This window comes from Gigantopelta aegis, chromosome 4, assembly GCF_016097555.1.
Source record: "Gigantopelta aegis isolate Gae_Host chromosome 4, Gae_host_genome, whole genome shotgun sequence".
In the NCBI taxonomy this organism is placed as follows: domain Eukaryota; kingdom Metazoa; phylum Mollusca; class Gastropoda; order Neomphalida; family Peltospiridae; genus Gigantopelta; species Gigantopelta aegis.
The window spans coordinates 66,116,066-66,129,206 of NC_054702.1; the positions used below are offsets into that span (position 1 = coordinate 66,116,066).

General features: G+C 36.0%; 1 protein-coding gene across 4 annotated transcripts in view; it reads right to left on the bottom strand.

Annotated features, from left to right (window-relative positions):
• Positions 1-9,323, bottom strand: part of LOC121370954 (synaptosomal-associated protein 25-like) — an 80,340-nt gene extending 71,017 nt beyond the window's left edge. For 2 of the 4 annotated variants that reach the window (XM_041496508.1, XM_041496509.1), the window contains exons 1-2: positions 9,254-9,323; positions 4,210-4,338 (exon numbers count right to left, since the gene is read on the bottom strand). In XM_041496508.1, coding sequence (XP_041352442.1) covers positions 4,210-4,281 — 72 coding nt within the window. In that variant the 5' untranslated portion in view covers positions 4,282-4,338; positions 9,254-9,323. Of the gene's footprint in view, positions 1-4,209; positions 4,339-9,253 lie in introns of those variants that run through there. The other 2 variants (XM_041496506.1, XM_041496507.1) reach the window with 1 other exon arrangement.
• Positions 9,324-13,141: the final 3,818 nt, after the last annotated feature.

Genomic DNA, 13,141 nt, shown 5'->3' on the forward strand with positions numbered 1-13,141 from the left:
AAGAAGGTGTTCTTACAAGTATAATAACGTGCATACTGCATAATATGGTCACAAAATTATTTCAATTATGTATTTAAAATGTACTGCATCACACTGCTTTAATAGAAAGTGACTGTTAATATTAAGTTTGTGACTGTCAAAGCTTGACAAATGACAAACTTGTAGAAATCAACAATAAATCTGGTGATTGACCTTTTCGCCTGAGATTTGTTGATCGCTCATATTGTTGTTTTTTCATCCATCATTATTTTGTTTTATTGAAATACAATAATTGCTCAAAATTATGATACTGCTTTATAAGTTCTTTACTTGTCCACCAGATAACCAACAAGGTATATTATGTTTGTGCGAGTAAATTTTCACTTGTCAGAGCAAGAGGACATTTGCTCATTTCAATCATTATTAAATCACTATGTAGCTTGATTTGGTTAGGGACGTTACTCTTGGCACACATGCCCAGATGGAATGTGAAATAGCTCTATAGTATATTATTCAAGTATCAATACAATTACAGGCCATTGGATTTCAACTTTCATGGGAAACACTTTTTCGGTTCCGTGCCTTATGATTATGGGAACCCATTAAAAACTGTTTTAAAAAATAATTAGATAAATGTTCGCAACCTCTAGGTTACCAGATCCATATTTTGTAGTAACCGGTACATGAGGTACCACACACAACTTATTTCGATGCCTGCATTTTCATTATTTTTAAAACTTGAATGCTTTATTGATATTTCAATCATCAATTATAATTGAAAATTGATTAGTTTAGCAATGTGATATGCCATATAACCAGAAATGTTCGCGGTCTAAAGATTTCGTCATTTGGGGACAAATAACATTTCAAGATTCATTATTTTTGAGGTTTTACAAACCTGAATTGTTAGTAGATTTAATTTCATGGTTTAGGAAATATGGATTGCAAGAATATTTTATTGTTATTGTTAACTGCATTCTGCATTCACGGTAGTGTAACTATACAGTTTATGATAAACAATTAATGACATACAAACAAAGACTTTTATGATTGTTTTATTCTAGTCTTAGTGTTCTATTGTTTTTAATTATATTTTTTTTGTTATTGTTGTTCACCAATAAATATATGTTTTCTGATAAATATTTTCTGTTTATTTGTAATATAATAACTTGTGGTGTTGACTACCCTATTGTCTTGTAGTTTCCTGTTGTCTGCACATAACAGGATATACTATAGTCTGGTCAATTATTAGTTTCTGTGGTGCTTCGAAGACGACAGCAGAGGAATATACTACTAACCAACCATAGTACTGTGGTCATAATTAATATTTTTGATAGAATTTGATATTTTCAGATATTTTAGCCTTACCCTCGAAACCCATGGAAGTTTCCGGTTATACAGTATAGTTTTCGGTTGTGCCATTATACTTGAATATGGTTAAATGTTAAAGATTTCAGGAACATTTTATACTACAATTTTAGAAAGTTGTTCGCCCTCAAAATAAGTTGCGAATAATAAGTGGTGTTTTATTTAATGACACCACAAGAGCATATTGATTTATTTATAATCGACTACTAGATGTCAAACATTTGGACATAGTCTTAAGAGACGCTACATTTTTCAATTAGTAGTAAAGGATATTTTATATGTACCATCCCAAAGATAGGACAGCATATACCACTGCCTTTAATATACCAGTCAAGGTGCACTGGCTGGAACATGAAATAGCCCATTGGGCCCACTGACGAGGATCGTTCCTAAACCGAATGTACATCAAGTGAGTTTTACCACTGGTTTTACACCCAGCCCCTTCCTGTGACCAATGCTTATTTGCAAATTTTTCAGGTGATGGCACTTACTATAACAAATAATTAAACTAATGTTTCTGATTACTTAAAATTTTATTATTTCTTATGGTACTGAAAGTATTACAGACACCATTTTAATTGCATTATCATCTCACTGGATTTCATTCTGTGGGAATTACATGTGTCCTATTAAACATCCAAATGCATTGAAATTTACTGACCGAAAATTCTGATGTTAAATACAATCTTTTAATATCACTATGATCCATTTGTCTGGTGTACAATTCATTCTGATCGACAACCTATATTGCATTCTGATTTAAATTTTAAATATATAGTAATCGAATTGGTTATGACTGAGAAGTACTACCTAACAGGGGTGGGGGGAAATAAAATTGTCAATCGGTCCCGCTTGATGTCGTCATTAACCGGGGGGGGGGGGGGGGGGGAGCGGAGAGAGAGAGGGGAGAGAGAGAAAAAAAAAAGAAAGGAATAAAAAAAATTAATTTTTTTTATCATATTAGTGATTCGAGTGGAAAAAAAAGAAAACCCACAAATTGTATATATTTTACATAATGGAATAAACAATATAAAAAAAGGAATAAAAGTTATGAATTTAAATCCCATATATATATAAAAAGTACGAGTATTCAGTACTGTGTCCTGAAAATTAATAAAAGATCGGACCATTGAAGCGTTTGACAGACTGAGCCAGCACATGTTTAGACAAAGAGATTAATAACGTCATCACTGATTGGACGAAATTTGACCTCTATTGGCTCTTGAGATAACCAGTACATGTAGCTGTTCTGCTTACTCCCACTTGTTAACAAAAAATTGGAAACCTTTTGTTAATTTTAAAATCCTTTATAATTATTGGATAGACTACATTGAACAGTCAACAATAAATACATTTATAGATTATTTCAGTATATTTTATGCTATTTCAAGCAGTTTGTATTGCACAAAAGTCTCTTGCTTCGGACAGGGACACTCGACCCGACAAAGCTCCATACATAGGTGTTGATTGTAACCAGTTGCAAACTCTGGGTCCTTTGTTTTAATTGGAGTGTAATACCTTGATGGCTCTCTCACCAAGAATGGTGTTATTGTTAACGTCTGTTTAATCTCTTGACCGGCTCAGCAACTTTGACAAAATTAATGTCTAGCCTAGTGGCTGTGGATTGACACTACTGTAAGTCCGACTTCAGTGACTGACGATATATACTTTAAAATCACAAACGTCTGAAACACAAGCCATATTGACCACTATTTATTTATGAAATACCGATGTCTGGGCAGGCCGGTCCACTTGACGGATAAGAATTTGTGCCAATAATAGAAATGGACAGGTGCTTCGGACCGACAAGAATGACAAAAGTGGGACCGTCAAACACACGTTTTAAAAAAATACTTTCAGTCTCAGAGATCGAGAATCGGTCGCAGACCGGGAGAAAAGGGCTTTTCCCCACCCCTGCTACCTAACCTAGTAATCAGACTACAACTTATTTCGAGGGCTGATAACTTGTATGTATTCTTATATGGTTATTCACTTATGCAAAATAATTTGTACTGTTTAAATGCTAACCAGTTCTATGAAGCAAAATAATAGGCAAATAAACAATTTGCTAGAAAGTTTAAACCAATATGCGATTAAAGTGGATTCAACTATATTGTTATTGCTATGGTTGTTGGTTTCAGCTTTGAATTATATGTCTAAGACTAATGGCGTAACATTTTATTAAAATCATTGCATTTATGTCTTATTTGGATAGCCTGTATTATGTGGACAGAAGGATAAAAAAACTGAAAATGACAGTTGATATAAAATCCAGACATCACCTGAGCAGTCGCATAATAGTATTTTAATGTCCCAATTATTGTTCACTAATTTTATTAATATGTACATTTTATTTAATTCTTGTACTGCACATTCCCACAATGTCTACTATCAACCATTTGCACGAAAACAACAGACTAAAATATGACTTGCTAAATTTAATGCACAAATGAAAAGTGGGTTACACAAAACCAGTGTTCGAGATTAAAATTTGTGGCCAGTATCCCAGTTGGATACTAACATTTCAAAATCTGGTATCCCACCTGAGAATTTAGTATTATATGGTATCCCGGTGGGATACTGGGTTCTTGAAGTCTGGTATCCAAAATTAAATTCTGGTATCCCTGGGATATCGGGATACCGTTAATCTTGAACACTGAAAACCCACTATGCACAAAATATGCGCAAATGAAACTTGTTTTCACAATTTTCAGAGGCCTGGTTTGTTCACACCTGAAGATGAAAATAGGTTTGGCTAAATTTTATCCACTTGCAGTTATTATTAGCCACTTTCTGCAAAAATTAGCCAAAAGGTTAATTTGACTACAGACAACATGAGCCCTGTATAATATAGTTTCTTACCTCATCAGTAACCAGATTGGCCTGCATCTGTAGCTCTTGGAGTTCAGAGCGCATATCATTATCGTTTGCCATATTTGAACACTGATAAATTTGTTAGCTGATAAAATATTTTGTTGGATGATCTGTCAACTGTAAAAGAAAAATAGTCATAATAAATTATTTTACATATAGGCAATTGCAAAAAGCAGAAGTGACTTTTTTTTCACATGGAGAAAGAGTTTGAGAAAAATGCACAAAAATAAAAATATCTGTTAATTTTGTTATTAAAAATTACTACTTATGGCAATAAAATATAAGCATAATAAACAAGTTTTGCAATTTGCACGCACAGTCACATGCTGCATGTTAATTTTTACAAGTGAGACATTTGTTGCATTTTGGTCACCATCTCAAGATTTTAAGGTTTATTGATAAAGTTCATTCTTGTAAAAGTGCATTATTTTTATGCCCTAATGGTAAACTGATTAAGTAAAAAGACTTGTAATTCACTTACAAATAAACAATCAATAAACAAACAATGTACTGGGGTGTTGTTATATAAAAATAAATAAAATTTTATGTTTAATTTATATTATCCAGATTTTTTTAAATTAAAAAACTCACTCTTCTACCAAAAACTATGAAGAAAAAAACAGAGAGTAATGTTTAAATACCGGTATTATCCAGATCTATTATTACCAAAAATTAAATAAAATAAAAAAAAAGATTTAAAAAAACAAACAATTGTAAGTCACAGAACATCTAAACATTAATTAATACATTTACGGTAGTATGTTCATTGGTCGGTGCTTATCGTGTACATGTACTTTACATCATTATTTATTTGTGTTTTTAAAAAGTACCTAATGACAAAATTACATAAATCATATAAACATGCTTTATTTTCATAAATAATTATTTTAAACTCATTACTGACATCGTGTTTCAAATACAAAATTTACCGGAATTACACTTGTTCCCGCGAGTAACTAAATGTCAGTCACATTATTCATTGATAGCACAAAAATAATCTCTTGAAGTGGACTCTTTGTTACCACCAATTTATATAACACGTAAACAATCAAAACTAACCCATCAAATGATTGCTTAGGATAACGTTTTGCTGTGTACTAGTATTGAGTCATCTAAGACTTCAATGGTGATCGAAAGAATATGTGTCAACTACAAGTTCTTAACTTTTGCACGAGTCTCGCTGAACAGTCGACCTCTTATAATTACTGTTGCGTGAAGGATATAGTTTGGAACCAGACGTCAAACGCGATTATTTATAACTTATAAATATATTTTTCAAACAATTATTATTAAATGAAAAAATATATATATACCGGTATATAAAATAATAAAATTCCAGGACTTTCCAGGGGGTTAATTCATTTTATCAGGAGTTATAAGCACTTTTTATGATGAAAATAAAATTTAAGCACTTTCCAGGTTTTTCCAGGATGTGTGCAAACCCTGAGTAGTGTTTACCTTCTTCACTTTAAATAAACATTCCAATGAGTGGTCAGGTCAGGTCAGGTCAGGTCATGGGGTTTAACATGTACATTCAGAACAAGCTGTTGTAGCGCATGCAAGCTGTTGTAGTGCACGGCTGTCATGATGCAAGCTCTTGCGAAAAAAGTGCTTGCATCCAAGATAGTATAGGGGTGGGGGAGGGGAAGGTGGGACTCTCGCTTACAACTTTAGCACTAAAAGAGCACTGAAGACCGGTTGTTGTCAAGATAAACGAGGCGAAAGAGGCGGTGGTAAATTTAGAAAATTATCAGAAGCAGATTTAAGCCAAAAAGTTGAAGTAATTTTTTTGCATTATGTCCGAAAACTTTCTAGTGAGTGAATGCCAATTTGAACGGTTTTGCCAAAAGTTAAAGTATGTCAGATTTTTTTTTTAAGTTACGCCTAAACATACCGACCTATACAAAACTAGGAGTAGTCTTAAGGGCTAGAATGAAAAAAAGTAAAGTTTGTTTTATTTAACGACGCCATTAGAGCACTGATTTTTATCTTATCATCAGCTACTGAAAGTCAAACATATGGTCATTGTAACAGTTTTTTTAGAGGAAACCCGCTGTCGTCACATAGGCTACTCTTTTACGGCAAGCAGCAAGGTATCTTTTATTTGCACTTCCCACAGGCAAGATAGCACAAACCATGGCCTTTGTTGACCCAGTTATGGATCACTGGTCCGTGCGTTTGGAGTCTGTATATGGATTAAAAATCCCATGCCTCGACTGGGATCCGAACCCAGTACCTACAAGCCTGTAGACCGATGGCCTAACCACGAAGCCGGTAAGAGCTAGAATGAGTAGGAAGAATCTGTCATTTTTATACCCTCTATAAAAAAATGTAGGCTACTTAAAATTATTGAAACAAATAATGATTTTCAACTGAATTAAACATACCAGTTTATTAGCTGAAAAAGTGTTTCCTGAACAAATGTCTTGTCAAGTCAATGGTCAATAATACACAGTTTTGTTTTAAATGCCCCATTTTTAAATAGTATGTTTTTTTAGTTCTAAACAGAGATATAGAGTAAGGCAGTGACCCCAGTAATCGACCAGTGTATTTAATTAATTACCATACTCGTTTAAACTGAATAGTATATAGATTTTCTCAAAGTAATTTGAACATACGTGACAGGGTGAACATTTTTTCTTCCAGAAATGCAATTGCAGATGATAACCATGTGAATGAAAGTAAGTATATATTCATCGGCTATAGTGATAATTATATGAACGTCGGCCATTTTTATAGCATGCTATTAAACCATCCAACATTCCGTGAACATTTGCAATACTTTTAATCCAAATGAACAGTGTTCGAGATTAACAGTATCCAGATTTCCCAGGGATACCAGATTTTAATTTTGGATATCAAACTTCAAGAATCCAGTATCCCGCCGGGATACCATATAATGTTGTGTTTTTTTAATCCTGAGTGTTTCTTTTTGTTGAAACAATGTAAGTTGTCATTTACAGATGAAGTTAAGTACAACAGTATTTTCGAGTTCGTACCCAGTCTAATGCTACACTGGAGCAATAGCGGTATAGCAAAAGACTGTGAACCGCTAAGCTGCTATTGTTTTGTTGGCATGTTACCTTCCAGTCTAAGTTTTCCTTAATTAGGCCTAGTAATTCCAAAGTCGATAAATACACTGAAGAGGCAAGTAGCCATTATAAAATGTTTTCAACCAATACAGCCTTTTGTTTTATTTATTAAAATTAAAATTGGCTTGCTTGCTATATTTGAATGTCAAGTAACCATATCTAAAAGTGGGATACTAAATTTTCAGGTTGGATACCAGATTTTGAAATGTTAGTATCCAGCTGGGATACTGCCCTAAAATTTTTAATCTCGAACACTGATGAAATTTTTGAAAATGTCTTTATGGTTTTTATTTACAATCAAACAGAGCTGGCAATGCAATGTGACCTCGGTCATTATAATTTCGATCACGTGACCATGTGGTCAAATAATAACACATGATAGAGAGGGTTGCTCCAGTATTCAACCAATAGAAAAGCTAGATTGTTACCCTATAACATATTTGTTTTATTGGCATTTGCTAATATTTGTTTTTCTTACATACTTACTGGCAATGCTATTCATGAAATAGATCCAAGTTTTGTTCATGCAGTATACGCCGACTAGAGTACGTTTGAGTGCCGCAATGAACAGTATGCAGTATTCGACCAGATGGCCCAGTATTCAACCACTTTCTAATTAACTAATAAAACTAAACTTTGAAATTTATTTTATAGTAAATGCAGCATATATCAAACAACTAAATCCAAAAACTGTTGATTTTAACAACTGTAACACCTATTCATGCATTTACACACACACGCACATGCTTGTATACACATTCACACACGCACACATACTTTCTGATAAACAATCTCTTTGGTCCTATCTCAATTTACAGATAATGATATTAGACTGAAAATAAAAGAAAATGTAGTTGTGTAAGTCCTGACAAACAACACCAAAAGACATAAAAGTAATACATTTGTGGTTCTTGGGAGTTTATTTTGGGAATGTATCTTCAAGCCTTTTTATTGGTTGAATACTGGGGCAACCCTCTTTATCATATGTCATGATTTGATCACGTGGTTACGTGATCGAAATTATAATGACTGAGGTCACATTGCATTGCCAGCTCTGTTTGACAATAAATAAAAGCATTAAAGACATTTTCAAAGATTTCAAATACATTAAATGTATTGCAAATGTTCACGAAATGTTGCATGGTGTAATAGCATGCAATAACAATGGCAGATGTTCATATTATCATTATAGCTGATGAATATATACTCACATTCATTCATATGGTTATCGTCTGCTATTGCGTTTCTGGAAGAAAGGATGTTCACCTTGTCGCGTATGTTTTAAATACTTTGGGAAAATCTATATACTATTCAGTTTAAACGAGCATGGTAGTTAATTAAATACATTGGTCGAATACTGGGTACTGGTCAAATACTGGGGTCCCTGCCCTAATCCTTTCTTTCTTAAGTGGTCAAATACTGGGGTTGTTGCCCTATAGACATTCCACAAGAAAATATTATAATCTGGGCTGATCAGGAAATTAAAAAAAATGAAATCAGTAACCCTGAATTTTTTATTAACTGTAATCATAATGTAGCAATATATGTGACTGAAATATCCACCCCCCTTATCCCGACTCCATCATGCGGCTAGCAGACGACACAAATGATTATGATTACCCTTGGTTAACTGAAGTATTATTCTTTAAAATGAAACCTGCAACACTGTAATTTAAATAAATGGATCCAGCTACAATCATACACGAGCTACTAATAATACGATAACAGGCGGGTTACACCACTTCTATTTATGTTGAAAATGTCACCTACTGGAACGACAGTCGTCGTCGCACGGTTTTGATTTAGACGGGATTTATCATTTATTTATAAAATATGCGCACAGTCACACGGTAAATAAGGATGCCAGAACTTGTGCGATCTTGTTATTTCGTTACTTTATTCCTAATAAAACTTCTACTTCTCCCTCGGAGATTACTTACCAAGCAAACCACTTAAATGTATTAACGTGTGTCAATAAATTGACAAATCGCCCAAAATGGCCGCCGGCTTGACGTCACATATTTTTTCTATCTAGAGGATTTCGGAGACCGCACTGAGCATGCGTGGATTCGCTTTGATCGCGAGTCATTCGAGGTCGTCGTTCTTGTGACTGATTTTTGCGTTATCTAAAATGTATCTAATAAATTATCAGATGGATATTTAAAATTAAAGTTTATATCCATTTTACAATGAGCAAAAAATTTAATTTCATATCTAGTTTTCATAATACTTCGTGTGAGCACCCCCACTCCCCGAATTTCTTTCAAAATTGCGTTAGGGCCTGCCAAAGGATGACTCTCCACAGGCGCGTGTTCATGTATTCATGAATGAATTAATGGATGTTCAACTACATCCCAGCACAAAACAAAATACAGATTGGCTAGGGATCTTTTATAAGCATCACCTCCACAGACAGGATAGTACATACCACAACCTTTGTTACACCAGTTTAAACGAATGGAACTGCCTAATTTTATTTTATTTTTTTAACCGTTTTTTTTTTGGGGGGGAGGGCGGGGGGAGGAAGTAAAGTTTGTTTTATTTAACGACGCCGCTAGAGCACATTGATTTTTTATCTTATCATCGGCTATTGGACGTCAAACATATGGTCATTCTGACACTGTTTTTAGAGGAAACCCGCTGTCGCCACATAGGCTACTCTTTTTACGACAGGCAGCAAGGGATCTTTTATTTGCGCTTCCCACAGGCAGGATAGCACAAACCATGGCCTTTGTTGAACCAGTTATGGATCACTGGTCGGTGCAAGTGGTTTACACCTACCCATTGAGCCTTGCGGAGCACTCACTCAGGGTTTGGAGTCGGTATCTCGATTAAAAATCCCATGCCTCGACTGGGATCCGAACCCAGTACCTACCAGCCTGTAGACCGATGGCCTGCCATGACGCCACCGAGGCCGGTACGGGGGGAGGAGGTAATTATATTGCTGTTGTTTGGTTCAGGAATTCATTTATATAGTATTGCAATTTCATTTTCCAAATTTCTTTTTTTTTTTCAGTAGTGATGTTTGTCAGTATCGTAACGGACGTCAGTACCGTAATGTGTCAGTCAGTACCGTAACAAGAAAAAAATAATTATATAATTTTGTTTGTTATTGTTCATCCAGGGGTGTAGCGTGATCTGGACCTGGGGGGGGGGGGTTCGAATATGAACCAAGTGGACCTTTTTCTATTTTGTTTTTGCACCACCAGAAACTCCATGTGTATAAACCTGTATGTTTTAGTTCTGAAAGCGGACCATTTGCTTCAGCGGGGGGGGGGGGGGGGGGGGGGTCGTCCGAACCCCCCGAACCCCCCTAGCCTACGCCCCTGGTTCATCATAAGTAGGTCTAATTATATCATTTGATCCAACAAATGATATGACTGCATGGTGTTTATAATATATTAGTATTCAGCGTATAACATAATATGTACATACAAAAATTATACATCCTGAAAAATGCATTTAAAAGTTTAGTGTAGGCCTATTTAGGTCTAAATCAAAATATCAAAACGTGTAGCCTACAAGACACGTTTCGGAAAAGAAAATAGCTAGCCAGAAGGTGTTTAACGACACATCAGCACTTGTTAAGTATTGATATTTAATAAATAGTATATGTAGGCATATAGGGCCTACATGTATTACGACACATGGTCTAGAAAATGAGAGAGGAAACCCGCTGTCGCCGCACATATAGGCGTACGGGCTTTTTTTTTTTTTGGGGGGGGGGGGCGGGGGGCAGGCTGGTTTTTACCCGAATTAAACAAAATTGCCCGAGTTTTTCGGGTAGAATGATGGAAATACATGGTGAAAAGGCCTCAGTTTCGCACATTTTGCCAGAATATCTCTATAATATTTGCCAGAATTTGAGAATTTGCTCCAGTACTAGAGGGGCAGTTGCCCCTCCCTCGCCCTCTGTCTCGTACGCTTATGGTCACACAGCTAAACTACTATAGCTCCTACGGTAGGCCTACCATTTAAAGCAGCAATGATTGCATTTCCCTCATAGACATACCACATCCTTTGGTGTACCAGTAAGGCACTGGTTTGGACGGAAAGGGGAACCCTGAGTCTACTAAGGGTGATCGACCTGGCGCGTGTCCATGGGGAGGGTTTCATGGATCGAAACCTCTCCCTGCTCTAGCAAACGTTTTTTTTTTCCAATACTTGTCTGGACTCACCCTCCCGCCACAGTCTATACTCATCCCCCACCAGGGCCGAATTTAGACCTTAAGGGGCCCGGGGCACTTCAGGTTCGGGGCCCCTCAACATAGAAATTAAATTACATGACCCCAAATTTTTTTTTATTAATTTTATAATTTGTACATTTTTTTTTATAAAAGAAGTCCTTAGTTTGGGGGGCCCGGGGCAATTCCCCCTTTGCCCCCTTTGCCCCCTTATAAATCCGGCACTGTCCCCCATCACCCTGCTAAATTGCCTGCACACGCACCTGAACACCTCAGACGTATGTATGTATGTATGTATGTATGCCCACAAATGACTGTCAGGTCAGATGTCGGGAATTAACGTGCTTATATCAATTTAATGTTCAAGCACGCTCGTTGCGAGCACAATTTTCGACTACGGCCAGAAACTGTGCTCACAACGAAGAGGGTGGGGAGAGTGTTAAAAAAAAGAAAGAGTTAAAAACGTTTATACAAATGATTAGATAAAAAATACGAATTAATGGTTAAATAAACTTTATTTATAAGGAAGTTAAAAAGTATTTATACAAAGGGTTAAAAAGGGTTTCTACAAATGATTACGTAAAAAGTAGAATATTGACAATAAAATATGTCTGGTTAATCTGGTAGATCTATTTATGTCGGAGGAGAGTAGACGGGAAGGTCCGCCCCATTTTTAATTAATTTCCCTAGGCCGTCCCATCTACCACCTCCACCATAATGGAAATGTTAAGAATTGCAAAGTGGAGATTGATGAATGATATCATCTCCATATTAACCATAATATGAGCCCGCATAAAACTATGTGATTGGTGCTGTGAGCTATCACCTAACTTTTAACATAACCGCCCCAACTAGCATCCATTTAAAACAATGAAGGGAAGGGAACTGTATTAACGTGACCACATCCTTACGGTTCAGGCACGCCCACCATGGACTCGGGTTCTAACTTCGCCAGCTCACGATTCCATGGCGGGAGGGTAAAACAATGAGAACAACACCTAAGACGAGCGGGCGTTATATTTATACAAACCACAAAAACGTTTAAATGATGGGGAAATCATAGCACAATCATGATATTGTAGTCAAATGGAACGGATTGGAAACTCGTTTAACGTGCCCATATCCACGAAGGTTCAGGCACGCCCACCACGGATCCGACCTCTGACTTCGCCAGTGGGGGGTTCCGTGGCATGAGGCTTGTAGTCAAAGCTCTCTAAAAACTCGCACCGCCTTTATAAGTCTTCAGGCTGCTCTTTTCTTTTCTTTTTGGCATTGCAATGCGAGATCACAAAGTAGCGAGAACTAAGTGCATTGATCTATAATCAGCTGAGCTGATTTTAATCAGATGGCTAATTAGTCTACTTATATCCTAGGTCTCGAAGTAAGCCTACCTTTCACGTTTCGCATAAAATAGATTTTGTTCTGGTTTTGCCAAAGTGTGTAGTTTAAATTCAACAGGTGCGTGTGCAGAAATTTTAGCAGGGAGGAGTCTAGACTGTAACGAACATAATTTATAGGAAGGGGTCGAGTCGTCATCCCACCTGGAAACTATATTAAAGAAAAAGGAATTTGATTTGCTTAAGCAGAGAGGGGGTTTCGACCCCCAAAACCCTCCCATGAACATGCGCGTATTCAATATTTTAT